General features: G+C 40.6%; 1 protein-coding gene across 18 annotated transcripts in view; it reads right to left on the reverse strand.

Annotated features, from left to right (window-relative positions):
• CSPP1 (centrosome and spindle pole associated protein 1) overlaps window positions 1-19,651 on the reverse strand; it is a 178,969-nt gene that overhangs the window by 115,183 nt on the left and 44,135 nt on the right. For all 18 annotated transcript variants that reach the window (XM_043507755.1, XM_043507756.1, XM_043507760.1 and 15 more), the window contains 2 exons: window positions 18,441-18,886; window positions 1,606-1,697 (listed from right to left, as the gene is read on the reverse strand). In XM_043507755.1, the coding sequence (XP_043363690.1) occupies window positions 1,606-1,697; window positions 18,441-18,886 (538 nt within the window). The remainder of the gene's footprint in view (window positions 1-1,605; window positions 1,698-18,440; window positions 18,887-19,651) is intronic.

Consider the following 19,651-nt stretch of genomic DNA (forward strand, 5'->3'; position numbering starts at 1 on the left):
TATGTCAAAGGGGTGTTGTGAAGACAAATTTATTGTTATTCATGAGGTGCTCAGATACTATTGCAATTGGGTCATAGATTAGTCAGTCTGTGTACAGAGGTAGCAGCTGCAGAACAATTACATTAGCATTGTTGATCAGGAAATGTAAGCAAATGAATGACAGCCACAGGGATCAATTTAAGCAGCAGGCCACAACTTTATTAATTTAATGCTGAGGAGGAGCTCTATCAACCTATTCCCTACTCTCACGCAGTAGGTATTTAACTGGGTCCAGTGCAGGGTTACAGAGTAGACCCCTTCTCAGCCTACTCCTAGGACTCCCTCCTCAGTGTGGGGAAGTGGAGATTACCAAGGAGGGGACCTCATTCAGTGAAGACTTCAGGTCTCCCCACTATACACATGGTCCACCAGTGAAATCTAGGGTCTAATATACCTCTGGGAGCTGGCCCATTTAGACTTTATGTGCACTAGATACCAGCCAGAAGCTGCAACAAGCTAAAAAGTCATACCTTTGCTGATATTAAACTGTCAACTCCAATTGCTAAAACCCAAATGTGTCTGCATAACATTGCATGGGGGGGGGGAGGACTGGATCTCTGCCAATTTGGCCCAGTGGAAAAAATTCCTTTCTGATTTTATCCTCAAACAGGTCAGTCATAGCAACTTGAAAAACATAGCTCCTATGCTACAACTAAGGCGGGAGGGCAGAGAAGCTAACAAGGAGCTTTAGACAGTTTAAATAGGCAGTAGAGCAAAGGATGCACAAGAATCAGCCAGCCCAGTCCTCCCAACCCAAGCCAATGAGGAGGCAGAGGACCTGAGGAGGGGGATGGCCCAGCTGAAACTTGACAAGCATGTGTTCTCACATTATTACCCCTCGTCTTTTTTCCAGGCACTGTGGCATCCCTTCCCCACTCCCCATTGATTGGGCAGAAAGCATTATAATACCGTACATAAGCATTTCATCAGAGCGTGTACCTGTAAAATGAAATGGAGTAAGAACATGCAATTCCTTAGCAGTTTCACTCTAATCTGTGCCTCATAAAATGCACTTTTGCACTAACACAAAAAAACCTCAACCCCCACCCCCGACATTAGCCAAGGTTCAGGACTTACATATCAAGTCCCAAAAGACTTCTACTCTTTCTGATGGGCCAGTAATAGCTTTAATTGGTGACCTGCTTGTTTCAGCTCTCCAGCAGTATACACCCATCTTCCACTTTTTCACCACTCAATCCTATTTAACTTTAACTCTCTAAAATTTCTAACAGATTTACAAAACTTAGAAATAAACATATCTCCATTGTGGTTCACTGACCTAGAGAAATCTGAGAATCCGTTTGATCCCCCTTCTACTACCTGCAACACAAGCAGTTACTGTTTGCATGTTCAAGAGGAGGTGCTACAAAGGTCCAGTGAAGTAAAGTTGTTGTTTTTTTCATTTAACTTAATGCTTTTTTTTTTTAAACCAGGACCAGGGGTATATTGCAAGAATAAATTAACTTAATCATTTCAAAGAAAAAAAAATATGATATATTAATGTTTTAAATATAGTTATATAAAATATCACAATATACCCATCATTAGTTGGGCTTTTATACATACCAAGAATGAGGCCTATTGCATATGGAACATCATCTTTACTAGTGGTGGACTTTGCCTGTTCATTAGTTGGAAAATTGTTTTGTGCCCGATTTCTGTAAAAGAAAAAATGTTCAAAACTTAAAAGATTGGCCAAAAGTCAGTGTGAAGCATAAAACATACACTTAAATTACTATAAAAGAAAAGGAGTACTTGTGGCACCTTAGAGACTAACAAATTTATTTGAGCATAAGCATGCATCCAATGAAGTGAGCTGTAGCTCACGAAAGCTTATGCTCAAATAAATTTGTTAGTCTCCAAGGTGCCACAAGTACTCCTTTCCTTTTTGCGAATACAGACCAACACGGTTGCTACTCTGAAACCTTAAATTACTATGTGAACCATTTATGAGAGAAAGCTCTTGTGAAATTGTAGATAACATCACAGGTGGTAGATACTACAAAAAGGAAGGGCACAACTATCAAAAGTGGATTTCTTCTATTCTTCTGTTCCTGAAACATCTGTAGATATCAGAGGCACTAACTGAAAGCACACAAGCAATCCCACTGAAGTTGCACTAGTCACATACTTATGTATGGGCTTAAATGTTTAGCTGGATCAGGGCTTTAGCTGCATACACCTACATCTGGTCTGAATGTCATCTAGAGCTCAGAAAAAATGGGAAAAAATATTCTTTAAAAAAATCATATCAAAAAGGATTTCCTTCTCCTGCCCCTCATGACAAAATTAAACCTCAACCCAGCTGAACAGCAGATGATCTCTCTATGCCAAAGTGGAGAAAGAAAGCTACTGCAACCACCTCTACAAAAGAATGACATTTTTTCTGGTTTTATCATCTTCTGGCAAGAGGACAGAACATCGAATTTCTGAAGTAGCATATTAGGGCTGTTGGAAGAGTTTTTAAAATCATTCATTTTCAGTTCTGTGATTTTTGTGGTTTAGTTATTTGGAAACAAATGTGCTGAGTAATACACATAGTATTTCCTCCAGTTGTTGAGATTTGTTGTATGTTGGATCTCTCACATACTTCATCTTTGTAAAACATAGATGCGTCTCTTACTCTATCTTGGTAAGGCCTTAAAGAAATAGAAAAAAAATTACCCCTGCTTAGCTGAAAATGTCTTCTATCCTAGTACAGGGGTGGCCAACCTGCGCCTGAGAAGGAGCCAGAATTTACCAATGTGCATTGCCAAAATGGCCACAGTAATACATCAGCAGCCCTCATCAGCTCTCCCCCGTGCCTGCCAGCAGCCCCACTGATCAGCACCTCCCCCTCCCTCCCAGAGTGTGCAGGAGGCTCTGAGTGGGAGTGGGGGGAGCAAGGGCGTGGCAGGCTCAGGGGAGGGGGCAGGAAGGGACAGGGCCTTGGAAGAAGGGGTGAAGTGGGGGCAGGGCCTGTGGCAGAACCAGTGGTTGAGCAGTGAGCTGGAAATTTGGTGCCTATAGCTCCAGCGTTGGAGTCAGTGCCTATACAAGGAACCACATATTAACCTCTGAAGAGCTACATACGGCTCTGGAGCCACAGGTTCGCCACCCCTGTCCTAGTAAAAAGGTCCTTTACAGTGAGTCTTTAGCCTATTTGTAACTCAGAAGACAGAACCAAATCTGTCAGTTACATGCAAACAAAAAGTGGCCCACTCACTGAAGATGGTACCCAGAACAAAGTTATTTAAATCTCCCTATACAGTTGTCATATAATATAGCACATAATAGTTACTGGAAGAGGTCCCCTCCCCAGCAATGTCAAGCTGATTCTCTGCCTGGGATTTGGGGGTGGAATCTCAGATGCCGTGTCTGCCATGGGGCCTGCTCTGGGTATCGCTAGCCGAAGAAATCTTGGCCATCCAGAATAATCTTCTCCTGGTCAGTGTTCACTGGGGTAACTTCAGTGATTTCCAGAACACGCCAGGGTTTGGTGGCAGTCCCTTCATAGCAAAATCCAGTTCAGTTTCTCACGGTAGACATAGGTCTTGCAATTTCAGCCAGAAGTCTTTATTAATCCTGTTGTGTTTTTATTACTCTGTCACAGCCCCTTTCTTTCAGTGAGGCACTGGACTGGATCCCGGAAGTGCCCCTTCTCCTTCATTTGGTTTGATACTCTCTCATATATCTTGGCATTCCAGTGACTGCTGTTAAAATGAGACTGGATACAATCTTCTCCCCACAAGCCAATGAAGTCCAGGATGGACCTTAGCACAGAAACACACAGCAGCAGAAGGCATGGCTGCTATAATCTGAATGTGACTCCAGGTGTGTGAACTTGTCACAAGCTGGAATTACAATGGGACACACCTGGCTCTGATCCAGTTTTTCAATTGGGAGATAACTCTAGAGCAGTAAAGTGCATAGAGGTCAAAAGTGGGGTTGATGCAGGTGTGCAGGAACACTGAGTGGGAAAGCAGAGGGAAGACTGTCAGAAGCAGAATAGTTAATTTGAAATGGAGATACAGCCGCACCTACCTTATTGTGGAATAATTCATTCCAAATTGAAGTTAATCTGCTTCCCAAGTGGATTAATTAAAAAGGAATGAGACACCAACCAGTGTGTGGAACTACAACAATTTATCTGAGAAAAACCCTCAAATTTAATCCAAAATAACTTGCAAGCATAGACAAACCCTGAAACTACTGACCAGTGAGCACTTCAGATCTTCTTAATACAGTAAGAGTATCTATTTTACTCTACCAGAAAAGACATTTACCAAGATATATCCCCAATGTTGCATATTTTCTGAGCTGGGCAGATCTGTGGATACTCCTACTAGAGGAAACAAAATTTTCAGATAAAATGTCTTATTTTTCCATGCAAAAGGGTCAGCAAATTCTTTACCATGGGATTTAAATTGAAGCATACAGCCAGGGAAGACTAACAGAAAAATAATTATGTATCTTAAATGTAACTCTGGGAAATTCAGCAGTCCTTTCACATAGCCCTTGCGGACTATGTCCTGTACTCATTTGTATATTGTGATCAAGATCCAATTTTTTTTGCAAACCACCACAATCTGCTACCTATGAGGCAGTCCATTTTATGGGAATGGGTTCCCTCAATAGTCTCCTCTACCGTGACTTCCTCTCAATCTCATCCATTTTCCTCTGTCAGCTTGGCTCTCTCTCCTACTGTATCTTGAGGGATAGGATAAGAAGTTTAGGCTTATGTACTGTTAATGCTCTATTCTATGGGCTCTAGCAATGACCAAAGCCTTCATTTCTCTGAGGACTCTGCAACAATCTTACCCACCAGCAAAATGTTTTTCTCCTGAATAATTTACTTGGGAGTCAGATGGCAGGATACCTCATTATATCCCATTAATATGGCTGAAAAGCAGAAAGCCTTTCAGATTAATGCTGCTACAGGGAAATAGCTTTAGTTGAAGCTCTCAGGCCATATGATCTTGAGGGAAATGAACCCTACCAAGGATTTTTTTCCAGACCTTAATAGTCCTGGAGAAGCAAATTATGCTAAGGTAAGTAAGGCCACTGAAATAGCCTCCGAGTTTCTTCCCGTTGAAGAGTTCGCCTTCCTGTCTCTTGGATTCTTGAGCAAGAAAAAAAACCTTTTTCAGGGACGATGGTGTTCTTAGATAGCAACAAGGCTCCATTGACCTTACAGAGGCTTACTAAACTGGACTCTGACACATTATAAATGTTTTTAGTCTGCTTTCCTGGTGATTAGTTTTGTCCAGGTTTTCCTAGGCTGCTCCAATGACTTACTGTAGGATTGCACAGAAGGGAGAAGTAAATCTTGAGACAAGGCCCCTTACCACCTGTTTGCTTCTCTCTTAAGGGCTGCTCTCCCTCTTACCCCTTCATGGACAGATGTTGGGGTGAAGTGAAGGAGACAGGCAATGGAGGTTGACAACTGTCAGCAACAGGTGAAGATATTAGTTGCAAGCTTTTTTGTGCCCTTATTACCAGCGGGAGGGGTTTCTCTTTACAGGGTTTTTTGTGCCCATGGCCATCTATCTAGTGCTTTTATCAGAGTCCTGTCCAGACACGCTGGATTTTGGCTTGGTCAAAGGTAGCAAGTCTTCTTCTGTGCCAGTGTGACCCAGGGATCTCTTGGTGCCAACTGGCAGAGGAAACAGGAGGTACATAGGGTTTTACAGGGAACCCGTGTTGGATATATGATATTTCACTGAAAGGTGGCACGTGAGGGCTCTACCAAGAGCTAGCAGCTTGCTGTTCATCATAATCTTTGCAGAGTATATGACGCATAATATTTAATGAGTTATGTATCTGTACTAACAGTTATGTTCTTAAGGTCTTGGAGTTAAAGCAGGTCACCAGCGAGTCACTTATCTCTGAAATGTTCCTTTCTAACAGGATGTAGCAGACACCTGTCTAGTCTAGTCATTTGTGTATTGTATACTTTACACCTCACAATGTAGATCTGTCTGTTTACCTAGCTACAGCAAAAGAAGAGTGTGTGAAAGCTACAAAAAAAAAAAAAGAAAAGAAAATTCACACAACAAATAGCAGGGGGGTTCCTATTTATGAATCAAGAAAAGGATGAGACTGGTCTATCTTGAAGGAGAGGGTGGGGGCAGAGGGAAGAAACAAACTGAATCCTTCACCTAGAAGGCAAACTGACACCGTGCATGTCTCATGAAAGGAAGGTCACAGCCAACCTAGCTATACAATGCTACATGGATTTTGGGTGAGCAATATTCTACAAGACATGAGAGTATTCTGTTAATTCATCCAGGCTCTAGAATGCATGTTATGGTTTTATTTTATACATAACTACTTGTTTCCAATACTTCTATTTGCTATTATTTGAATCTCTATGCTTTGTTAAATAAATTTGCATCTGATTTCACTATAATCATATCTAAGTACTGTGTGTTAAGATGAGCAGTGATCTGAAGGGAAATTAGTAAGCTAGAGAGTGTACTATTTCTTTGAAAGAAGCAAATCTGTGAATTCTGTAAGTGTCCAGTGAACCAGGGCTTGGATGCTCTAGAGAGATGCTTGAGGGTTGGAGCGTGCCTATTGCTAACCTGTAAAGAGACAGTGAGGCCAGAGAGGCCTAGAGGACAGTGCTTGTATTGCCCATGGCCAGTGGAGTCGGGGAGCTGACCCCAGCAGGCACACACAAGGCTTCCTTATGCTAAGGGAAGCTGATAGCGAGGTGCTTCACAACCCTGGGTGCCCCCAGGAAGCATCAAATCCAGCTATTATTTTGAAAGACTAGACTGGCTGCTTGGGACAGAACACAGAACAAATAGCAATCCCCATCTAAACACTCCACAATAGGCGCTGAACAAGAGAGGCAGGTCTTGCATTTTGTTTTCTGCTACTGCAGCGTCTATGTGATCAGAATTGCTACAATCATTGTGCCTCTCTTGTAGACGAAGATTTTCCAGAAATGTTTCTGCAGAGCACACAGACACACCAAGAGCAACACAACCAATAAAAGATTAGATTCCAATAAGACAACTATTTGAATAAAAATATCCCCTTTTCCCCCCCCTCTCTCTCTCTATTTCCGGCTTTGCTCTGCAGCCAGATGGTCTGGAAAAGTCTGCCTGCAGTTGAGGAAAGAGAATGCAAAATGAACAGTCTGAAGACTCACTGTATAGGATCTGTGGACGTTGTTCTTCAGAAGAAAATAATACTGGATAACAGGGTACATTTCATAAAGGCAAAATCTAAGGAGATTTACACAAGATTTACTCAATGCAAAAGTGAGTCATGGCCAAATAGTTAACATTTAAATTTATATATGAATGAGGCTCGTGGCAATATTATGGAATTATTCCTATTAATTAATTCCAGATTCAGGCTGCACAAAATCTTTAAAAAGTACATGTTTGGAGTAGCCATTAGACCAACCAAGTTAAATGATCTCACATAACTAGAACCAGAGCACTGATATCTCAAAATATGCATACCATAGTGTACAATATCTTCTACGGTAGAACCTCAGAGTTTCAAACACCTTGGAAATGAAGGCTGTTTGTAACTATGAACAAAACATTATGGTTGTTCTTTCAAAAGTTTACATGGAGTTAATACAGCTTTGAAACTTCAGTATGCAGAAGAAAAATGCTGCTTTCCCTTTATTTTTTTTAGTAGTTTACACTATACAGGAGTCCTCAGACTTTCGACACAATTCGTTCCCCAGAATTGCGTTGTAAGTCAAAACGTTGCAAGTCAAAACTGCTTTTTCCCCATAGGAATCAATGTTATGAAGGGAGGATTGGTTCCTGAACCAAGGCTTGATATGCTATTTTCACCACAATAACCCAGATTTTTGTACTAAATTAAATTAATTATAGATGACTAATGTTGCAAATCAATGTATTTACTGTACACTGTATTTTGTAAACAGCATTCAAACATATAAACTCACATATGCTGCTCAGAATGCTGTCAACACAAGCTCAAAAAGCCAGAGAGAAAGGCACACGTGCTGAGCCTCAGCCAATCACTGTTCAAGCTTTCTGACTGGCTGAGCCCGGGGCTGGTAGCCAATCAAAAACAAACAGCAACCCTACCCGGCAACAAGATACCTTGCTGCCTCAAAGCCAATCAGAAGCAATCCCTTTCAGCTCCATACCAAAACAACACAACCAGGAAGTGATTTCTAGCGAACTTTATGCAAATCAAGCATTGTAAAGGTGAAACAGGCAGTCAATTGAAAAGTGTTGTAGGTGGCGTCTGACATAAGTCGGATGCCGTAAGTCCAAGGACTCCCTGTATTTGCTTTTTTTTTTGTGGTCTCTGCTGCTGCCTGATTGCATACCTCCCTTTCCAAATAAGGTGCGTGGTTGACTGGTCAATTCATAACTCTGGTGTTTGTAACTCTGAGGTTCTACCATAAATAAACAGTTCTCATGATCCACAGTATTGTGATATCCAATATGTACTAAAAAGAAAAAGGAGTACTTGTGGCACCATAGAGACTAAAATTTGAGCATAAGCTTATTTGAGTTGTAGCTCATGAAAGCTTATGCTCAAATAAATTTGTTAGTCTCTAAGGTGCCACAAGTACTCCTTTTCTTTTTTGCGAATACAGACTAACACAGCTTCTACTCTGAAACCAGTATGTGCTGCTGCACTTTCTCCCAGAAAACTTGTAGGTGAAGACAGTCTTAGAGGTTTCAGTCTCAGCCTTTCCAGAACAACAATGGATTGTCTACAGATACAGTGCAGATGTCCTCAAGAACACAGGTATCTTTAGTATGAACTGGATTTCTGCTTCTACAGATATACCAGGATAAAAATATTTATGCATATATTTCTGCCTCCTCAATGTCATGTTGTCTGTTAATGCTGTCCCTGATACTAATATTCTGAATCTGAACCTTTATTTGTGTAACTCAGTATAGCCTCAATATTCACCATTTGGACAGACTGCCTGAAAATCATACCCTAAACCTCCACGGACTACAAAAATGCATTTCCTAGCTTGGTATTGAGCACATAGTATCAGACCTGTAGACACTTGAAGAAAGGGGAAGTATTCCCCCTATTAGCAGCTTGGATTCCTATTCTTATTCAAATGTTTAATCAAGCCTCTAGCTCAGTTTTCTTTCTGGAGTTCTGAAAATTCAAGACAATACCCTCCTCAGAAACCCTGGCCTTCTTCCAATTTCCTGATCCTCCAATCTTCCCAGTCTTTCCAATTTGTATTACAGTACTGGCTAAAGGGCACTTTTTGAGCTTTTCATTCTCTTTTCTGAAACTTATCCACCAAAAGTGTGACATTCTGGTTCGCCTGGTCTGTTCCACTCCTACTTACATTTGGTGAGCTTCTTCAGAAACAAAGTACCAATAGGACAGCACTCAAAGTATATCCAATACTACAATTTGAAACTGGGAAATAAATCCCTTATACTATTCTAGTCAGTATTTTCCTAAAGACTCTTGACATTTCCTTGTCCCGTACATAGTCTTTCAATTTATTAGAACTTATTTAAAATTAGAGACTGATAAGGAGTATCCAAAGCTGTCTTCCACAGAAGTATTGCAGATATTATGCACTGTTACTGTCTGGAGTTTGAAAGAGCTACGGCTTCATACCTTTTAGTCATTTATTTCTAGTGAAGGAGCTTTTTCAATCTGCTTTCCGCCTTCCCGCAATTATTATTTTGCGATACTCTACTTCACAGCAAACTACCTACACAAGCATATGATATGACCCAAACAGAAAGGGTATTTAGAACTACCACTAGCAAATTAATAATAGACAGTGAAATCTGAACATGCTATTACAATTGCCGAGATGAGATATCTAGACCTTGTTTTGTGTTTTCCAGGGAGATTAAGTAATATTTTCCCTCACTGCAAGAGCTGCAAAGGAACCTTTTCATCGTGAAATTAGTCCAGGCATATCTTTATCTAGAAGCACTATTAAAAAAAAAAAAGGGAGATTTCTCTGTTTCTCTGGAAATTAAGAGAACAGACTCTCCCCAAGGCAGGAGCACATTTAAGAGACTGTTTCCAGGAAGCTTTGCTTTCTTAATTTTCTTGAAATTTGGTTGTGGGATGCTATAAACTCCAAGTTTTTGTTTGTTTAACAACAAATTTGTCTTGCTTGCAGCAGCTGGCTACATGGCCCAACCAATTCCTTTAAGTGAATGACTGAAGGATAACCAAAACTTTCCAAACCCTATCAAGACTTGAGATTACAACAGGTTCCTGCAAGCGGATTGATCTAAAGAAACAAAACTTATATTTTTTCCCAATTTTTGCCTCCCAACCAGCCTACTCCGAAGACTCACTAACAAGGTCAGCTCCCAGACTGCTGTGCTGGGCATCACAAAATGGGGAAGAGATGGCCAGCCCTCTGTAGAGATAGAGGTGGTTAGGGACTATTTAGAAAAGCTGGACGTGCACAAGTCCATGGGGCCGGACGAATTGCATCCGAGAGTGCTGAGGGAATTGGCGGCTGTGATTGCAGAGCCCTTGGCCATTATCTTTGAAAACTCGTGGCGAACGGGGGAAGTCCCGGATGACTGGAAAAAGGCTAATGTAGTGCCCATCTTTAAAAAAGGGAAGAAGGAGGATCCTGGGAACTACAGGCCGGTCAGCCTCACCTCAGTCCCTGGAAAAATCATGGAGCAGGTCCTCAAAGAATCAATCCTGAAGCACTTAGAGGAGAGGAAAGTGATCAGGAACAGTCAGCATGGATTCACCAAGGGAAGGTCATGCCTGACTAATCTAATCGCCTTTTATGATGAGATTACTGGTTCTGTGGATGAAGGGAAAGCAGTGGATGTATTGTTTCTTGACTTTAGCAAAGCTTTTGACACGGTCTCCCACAGCATTCTTGTCAGCAAGTTAAGGAAGTATGGGCTGGATGAATGCACTATAAGGTGGGTAGAAAGCTGGCTAGATTGTCGGGCTCAACGGGTAGTGATCAATGGCTCCATGTCTAGTTGGCAGCCGGTGTCAAGTGGAGTGCCCCAGGGGTCGGTCCTGGGGCCCGTTTTGTTCAATATCTTCATAAATGATCTGGAGGATGGTGTGGATTGCACTCTCAGCAAATTTGCAGATGATACTAAACTGGGAGGAGTGGTAGATACGCTGGAGGGGAGGGATAGGATACAGAAGGACCTAGACAAATTGGAAGATTGGGCCAAAAGAAATCTAATGAGGTTCAATAAGGATAAGTGCAGGGTCCTGCACTTAGGATGGAAGAATCCAATGCACCGCTACAGACTAGGGACCGAATGGCTCGGCAGCAGTTCTGCGGAAAAGGACCTAGGGGTGACAGTGGACGAGAAGCTGGATATGAGTCAGCAGTGTGCCCTTGTTGCCAAGAAGGCCAATGGCATTTTGGGATGTATAAGTAGGGGCATAGCGAGCAGATCGAGGGACGTGATCGTTCCCCTCTATTCGACACTGGTGAGGCCTCATCTGGAGTACTGTGTCCAGTTTTGGGCCCCACACTACAAGAAGGATGTGGATAAATTGGAAAGAGTACAGCGAAGGGCAACAAAAATGATTAGGGGTCTAGAGCACATGACTTACGAGGAGAGGCTGAGGGAGCTGGGATTGTTTAGTCTGCAGAAGAGAAGAATGAGGGGGGATTTGATAGCTGCTTTCAACTACCTGAAAGGGGGTTTCAAAGAGGATGGCTCTAGACTGTTCTCAATGGTAGCAGATGACAGAACGAGGAGTAATGGTCTCAAGTTGCAATGGGGGAGGTTTAGATTGGATATTAGGAAAAACTTTTTCACTAAGAGGGTGGTGAAACACTGGAATGCGTTACCTAGGGAGGTGGTAGAATCTCCTTCCTTAGAGGTTTTTAAGGTCAGGCTTGACAAAGCCCTGGCTAGGATGATTTAACTGGGACTTGGTCCTGCTTTGAGCAGGGGGTTGGACTAGATGACCTTCTGGGGTCCCTTCCAACCCTGATATTCTATGATTCTATGACTCTGGGAAAAAAAAAATATTCTGGTCAAGGGATCAAATGAACAGTCCAATTTCCAACTAAAATTAAGGACATAAGAACGGCCATACTGGATCAGACCAAAGGTCCATCTAACCCAGTATCCCATCGTCCGACAGTGGCCCATGCCAGGTGCCCCAGAGGAAATGAACAGAACAGGTAATCATCAAATAATCCATCCCATCACCCATTCCCAGCTTTTGGCAAACAGAGACTAGGGACACCATCCCTCCAAATCCTGGCTCATAGCCATTGAAGGACCTATCCTCCATGAATTTATCTAGTTCTTTTTTGAACCTTGTTATAGTCTTGGCCTTCACAACATCCTCTGGTAAGGATTTCCACAGGTTGACTGTGCGTTGTGTGAAAAAATACTTCCTTCTGTTTGTTTTAAACCTGCTACCTATTAATTTCATTTGGTGACCCCTAGTTCCTGTGTTATGAGAAGGAGTAAATAACACTTCCTTATTTACTTTCTCCACACCAGTCATTTTATAGACCTCTATTATATGCCCTTTAGTCATCTCTTTTCCAAGCTGAAAAGTCCCAGTCGTATTAATCTCTCCTCACATGGCAGCCGTTCCATACCCCTAATCATTTCTGTTGCCATTTTCTGAACCTTTTCCAAGTCCAATATATCTTTTTTTGAGATGGGGAGACCACATCTGCACACTGCATTCAAGATGTAGACGTACCATGGATTTATATAGAGGCAATATGATATTTTCTGTCTTATTATCTATCCCTTTCTTAATGATTCCCAGCATTCTGTTTGCTTTTTTGACTGCCGCTGCACATTGAGTGGATGTTTTCAGAGAACTATCTACAATGACTCTAAGATCTCTTTTTTGAGTGGTAACAGCTAATTTAGACCCCATCATTTTATATGTATAGTTGGGATTGTGTTTTCCAATGTGCATTACTTTTCATTTATCAACACTGAATTTCATCTGACATTAGGGTGACCAGACAGCAAACGTGAAAAATCGGGATGGCAGGGTAATAGGAACCTATATAAGAAAAAGACCCAAAAATCGAGACTCTCCCTATAAAATCAGGACATCTGGTTACCTTATCTGCCATTTTGTTGCCCAGTCACCCAGTTTTGAGAGATCCTTTTGTAGCTCTTCGCAGTCTTCCTGGGACTTAACTATCTTGAGTAGTTTTGTATCATCTGCAAATTTTGCCATCTCACTGTTTACCCCTTTTTCCAAATCATCTATGAATATGTGAAATAGGACTGGGCCCAGTACAGACCCCTGGGGGATACCACTATTTACCTCTCTCTATTCTGAAAACTGACCATTTATTCCTATACTTTGTTTCCTATCTTTTAACCAGTTACCAATCCATGAGAGAACCTTCCCTCTTATCCTAAGACTGCTTAGTTTGCTTAATAGTCTTTGGTGAGGGACCTTGCCAAAGGCTTTCTGAAAATCTAAATGCACTATATCCACTGGATCCCCCTCGTCCACATGCTTGTTGACCCCCTCAAAGAATTCTAGTAGATTGGTGAGGCATAATTTCCCTTTACAAAAAAAAAAAAAAAAAAAATGTTGACTGTTCCTCAACAAATTATGTTCATCTACGTGTCTGAAAATTTTGTTCTTTACTACAGTTTCAACCAATTTGCCAAGTACTGAAGTCACGCTTACTGGCCTGTAATTGCCCGGGTCTCCTCTGGAGCCTTTTTTAAAAATTAGCATCAAATTTTCTATCCTCCAGTAATTTGGTACAGAAGCTGATTTGAATGATAGGTTACAGATGACAGCTAGCAGTCCTGCAATTTCACATTTCAGTTCCTTCAGAACTCTTGGGTGAATACCATCTGGTCCTGGTGACTTATTACTGTTTAGTTTATTAATTTGTTCCAAAACCTCCTCTAATGACACCTCAATCTGGGACAATTCCTCAGATCTGTCACCTAAAAATAATGGTTCAGGTTTCGGAATCTCTCTCGCATCCTCAACCGTGAAGATCGACGCAAAGAATTCCTTTAGTTTCTCTGCAATGGCCTTATCCTCCTTGAGTGCTCCTTTATCATCTCGATTGTCCAATGGCCCCAGTGGTTGTTTAGCATGCTTCCTGCTTCTGATGTACTTCAAAAAAAAAAAAAATTTGCTATTACTTTTTGAGTCTTTGGCTAGCTGTTCTTCAAATTCTTTTTTGGCCTTCCTAATTATATTTTTACATTTCATTTGCCAGAATTTATGCTCCTTTCTGTTTTCCTCATTAGGATTTAACTTCCACTTTTTCAAGGATGCCTTTTTGCCTGTCACTGCATCTTTCACTTTGTTGTTTAGCCACGGTGGCTCTTTTTTGGTTCTCTTACTATGTTTTTTTAATTTGGGGTATACATTAAGTACATGGTGTCTTTAAAAGGTTTCCATGCAGCTTGCAGGGATTTTACTTTTTGTGCTGTATCTTTTAATTTCTGTTTAACTAATCTCCTCATTTTTGTGTAGTTCCCCTTTCTGAAATTAAATGCTATAGTGTTGGGCCGCTGTGGTGTTTTCCCCGCCAGAGGGATGTCAAATTTAATTATATTATGGTCACTATTATCAAGCAGTCCAGCTATATTCACCTCTTGACCTGACCCTGTGCTCTACTTAGGACTAAATCAAGAATTGCCTCTCCTCTTGTGGGTTCCAGAACCAGCTGCTCCGAACAGCAGTCATTTAAGATGTCAAACTTTATTTCTGCATCCCTTCCTGAGGTGATATGTACCCAATATGGGGATAATTGAAATCCCCCATTATTATTGATTTTTTTTATTTTAATAGCCTCTCTAATCTCCCTGAGAATTTCATAGTCACTATCACCATTCTGGTCAGGTGGTCCGTAATATATCCCTACTGCTATATTCTTATTATTCAAGCATGGAATTACTATCCATAGAGATTCTGTGGTACTGTTTGGTTCATTTAAGATTTTTACTTCATTGGATTCTATGCTTTCTTTCACATACAGTACCATTCCCCATCCAGCACGACTTGTTCTGTCCTTCCCATATATTTTGTACCCTGGTATTACTGTGTCCCATTGATTATCCCCATTCCACCAAGTTTCTGTGATGCCTATTATATCAATATCCTCATTTAATATTCTAGTTACCCAACTTACTATTTAGACTTCTAGTATTAGTTTAAGCACTTTAAAAACTTGTCACTTTTTAGCTGCCTGCCATTACATGATGTAATTAAATGGGACTTTTTTTCATTTGACTGTTTCTCATCAGATCCTACCTGTATTTTATCATCTTTCATCCTCTTCTCTTTCTTAGGACATAGGGAATCTCCATTAATAGATCCTCCCCTAAGAGATGTCCGAACCACATGCTCCTCTGTACCTATCAGCTTTCCCCCAGCCCTTAGTTTAAAATCTGCTCTACAACCTTTTTAATTTTAAGCACCAGCAATCTGGTTCCATTTTGGTTTAGATGGAGCCCATCCTTCCTGTATAGGCTCCCCCTTTCCCAAAAGTTTCTCCAGTTCCTAATAAAACTAAACCCCTCCTCCCTACACCATCGTCTCATCCATGCATTGAGTCCCTGCAGTTCTGCCTGTATAACTGGCCCTGCGCATGGAACTGGAAGCATTTCAGAGAATGCTACCATGGAGGTCCTGGACTTCAATAATTTACCTAGCAGCCTAAATTTGGACTACAGGACCTCTCTCCTAACCTTCCCTATGTCATTGATACATACAGGTATCACGACCACTGGCTCCTCCCCAGCACTACACATAAGCCTATCTAGATGTCTCAAGAGATCCGCAACCTTCGCACCAGGCGGGCAAGTCACTAAGCGGTTCTCCCGGTCATCGCAAACCCAGCTATGTTTCTAATAATCAAAACGCCCATTACTAATACCTGTCTCTTCCTAATAACTGGAGTTCCCTCCACAAGGAAGGTATCCTCAGTGCAAGAGGATACAACATCATCATCTAGAAGGAGGGTCCCAACTATGGGATCGTTTCCCTCTGCTCCAGTTGGATATTCTCCTTCCCTGAGGCTTTCATTCTCCTGATAGAGGCTGTCAGACCATGGGTGGGACCATTCTACTGTGTCCTGGAAAGTCTCATCTATGTATCTCTCTGTCTCTCTTAGCTCCTCCAGCTCAGACACCCTGGCCTCCAAAGCCCATACAGGGTCTCTGAGGGCCAGGAGCTCCTTGCACCCAATGCATGCTTACGCCACCTGTCCATAAGCAGGTAATCATACATGCTGCATTGGGTGCAATAAACTGAGTAGCCCTCACTCCATTGCTGGACTTCTGACTTCATTCTCTTTTGACTCCTGCAGCTGGTTCCTTCGTTGTTTTCACAGAGTAAATCAGTGGAAATGGATTGTAACAAAAACTATTGAAAGCAAACTTCCACTGAGTAAGAACTACAGAATCTGGCACATCATTTACACATTTTGAAACTAGGTCAATTAGCAAGGCCTATCACTAAAATAAGGATATTTTAGTACTTTAACTTCCCCAAAAGTTCATAGCAAACAAATTAAGCTCAGAGCAATGATATTATACATTCTTATTATATCATCTGAATGGGTAAAGGATTAGCTGCACTAGATACAACTAGATATACATGGTCTCTTACTAATACTGGTCCTTAGACACACTGGTACCTCAAAATAATAATATTTTGATGAGCATATTTATAATCTAAATTATAACAGTTGTGAATGCTTGTTTCCTGGGGTAATTTCTGTTGTCTCTCTTTTGGAACTGTATAAAACATTACGTATATCCAATATATATTATGTAATTTTTATATTTATAGTTTTCTAAAAATTAACTTTATACATTTTTTTAAATCAAAAATAAAACTGTTTCCATGTGTGGATCTTGTATAACATGCACATGAAAGCAAACCTTCAGAGGTAACATACTCTTGAAAAAAAGAGTTTATAATGATTATGCTAAGAAAAAATTAACTTTCCCCACATAGTTAGTCCATACAGCATTCTAGTATTCTAATTCAAAGCATACTGAGCTAAATTCATCTGTGGTATAACTTCACTGGCATCAAAAATGAATCTAGCCCATAGACTAGGCCACCACCACTATCCTGCCAGGTTACCAATTAAGTTTGATCAAGAGAATTGCAAATCCCAACCCAAATCAAACATCTGTGCAGGAGACTGAGCTTTTTGGAGGGCTAGTCTGAGACAACAGAACAAACTCCCACAGGAGCTAAGGATGAAACCGCACCACCTTACACTCCAATTGCAAAGTGCACCTCTTCAATCTTACTTTTTCTAAACACACACATAGAAGTTTGTATATTTAAAAAAACAAAATCCTACCAAAACAGAACATTACACTGCACACACAATTCCCCCCAGGTGAGAGGATGAGAGAAAGCATCAATCACACATGACAGTTGTTAGTCATTTTACTTAATGGGCTTCTGGAAGGTGCTCAGATACTATTGTGATGATGCCAGTATAAGAACCTATATAGAATAAAACAGAAAGCAAATTCAAGAACAACAAAGCACAGCTAAGTGAATATTATTCACGAATAAATTCAATTAGTACTTAACATTTTTATGCACATATTAGTGATGGTTGCAATTATTGCCTAAATTAGTTATATGACTAAAATATAAGATTTCATTTAAATGCCCTCTTTTTCATTGGAGTATTTTAGTTCCTCATTAATTCTGAAAGTTTAATCTGAAGAATTTTCATATCTATTTTTCACTGAACAGTACATAATCCTTTTTAATTATACAAATGTTGCCCCCCGAAAGTGACACCTGAATACAATTATCACCTCATAAGATGTCAAGGGCATGCATTCAGTGTACCAATTATTAATTGTGGTATTCTATGCTTATAAAGCATGCTTTATGCTGAAAGATTTCAAAGCAATTTATAAACTACGTACATACAGCATGATTGAAATGCATACTCCTGGGTCAGATCCTCAGCTGATGTAAGTTGTCATAGTACATTCTGGCCTATGACAATTTACACCAGTTTAGGATCTGTCCCCTAGTGCAGAAGCAGCAATCAGGCAGACAGTCACTACAGAACACACAACACAATAGTAGGGAAATGGAAATTTTTGGTCAAGTTTGCCTTAATCTTAGGGAAAAAAAACCCTGGGGTCTAACATCCACCCCCCCCAAAAAAGGGGGGTAGGGGTGACGTGACGTCTGTTTTTCAGTCTTACCTGAAAGCACACATACACCGCACAGAATTCAAAGCATCAGACTCAGAAGGAGCCACAACAGAATCAAACCTCCTAGAGTTTGAACCTGTGATTTAAGGGAGTCTAAATATTTCAAATCTGATACTCAGTACCACTAAACCATAACCCCCTATGGCTTGAATAACTTATTGTTTTTAGTGCCACAACCCCATCACTAATAGCATTAAGGAAGTAAAGAAAAGAAGTGGAAAACTGAGATAAAAATACCTTTCAGCATGGAACACCCTCAGAGGCTTTTTGTCATAGTCACTTTCATATCTAAATCTAGGGTCCATTTCCTCATTTATTTCAGGATCATAGTCTAATTTGTAATGTCCTCTATCAAAATGACAATCCTCATCAAATCTGTGATGTCTTCTAGGAGAAATATCAGGTTTGCTATCAAACCTGTTATGCTTTCTATTGGAAATGTTCAGTTCTTCATCAAGTTTTTTGTGCAATATTCTATCTCTTAGTTCAGCCTCATCATCTAGTCTGCGATATGGATCCTCCTCCAGTCGTCTCCTATTTAGTAGCTCTTCATAAGCTTCCGTGGAAGTAAAAGCATCTTTCTTGGGAGGTTCTGAATCTGCACAAGAGGACTGTATTTGTGAACGTAGTCCTGGTTGGACTCTAGTAATAGCAGTAGTTTTTTTACTTCTTTCTGTCTCATGCTGTTTAATAGAAAAAAATATATTAAAAGATACAACTACAAAGAAAATAATAACCTTCATTCATCATCTCAATACAATTCACATTTTCCATCAGTGCTTCAGCAATAGTTTGATTCTGTATTTATGATAGTCTTCTAATTTTAAACTCTTCCCAAATGAAGATTTAAAAAAAGTTCTCTTAAATGGGGACTTAAATGCTGGGGAAAATTTTCCTGAAAAAGCAATAATCTTTATTTTACCGGATCACTTATTTTCACTGTCAGTGGGATGGCCAGCAATCCTCAATAACAGGCTTCCCATGAACTCAGTTTAGATAATGAAAGGACCTTTAGATTTGAAGGCACAGGGACTCCATAGTGTTGTTTAACCCTTATATCTGGTCACATGCACAGATGTCCTGATTGCACTGAGGTTCAGGAAGTCTGTGATACTCCTTCATCTAACCAGAACATGTTTTTTGGGTTCAAAAACCATTTTTATTTTTTCCCTGCAAAAACTGTGACTAAATAAAAGGATGGTATTAGAGAGCTAACCTGTGACTCATTAGCTCAATTCCTTGCTCCACCACTGACCTTGGGCAAGTCACTAAGGCTATGTTTACACTACAGATTACTTTGATGCAATTTAGGATGTTCAGGGGTTTGTGGAGTTCAGCTCTGTTGCTGTAAATGATATAGTGTAGACATAGCCTTAGTTTCTCTGTACCTCAGTTCCCCATCCATGAAATGCAGATAATAGTACTTCTCTACCTTAGAGGAGTGTTGT

This window comes from Dermochelys coriacea, chromosome 2 (genome assembly GCF_009764565.3).
Source record: "Dermochelys coriacea isolate rDerCor1 chromosome 2, rDerCor1.pri.v4, whole genome shotgun sequence".
In the NCBI taxonomy this organism is placed as follows: Eukaryota; Metazoa; Chordata; order Testudines; family Dermochelyidae; genus Dermochelys; species Dermochelys coriacea.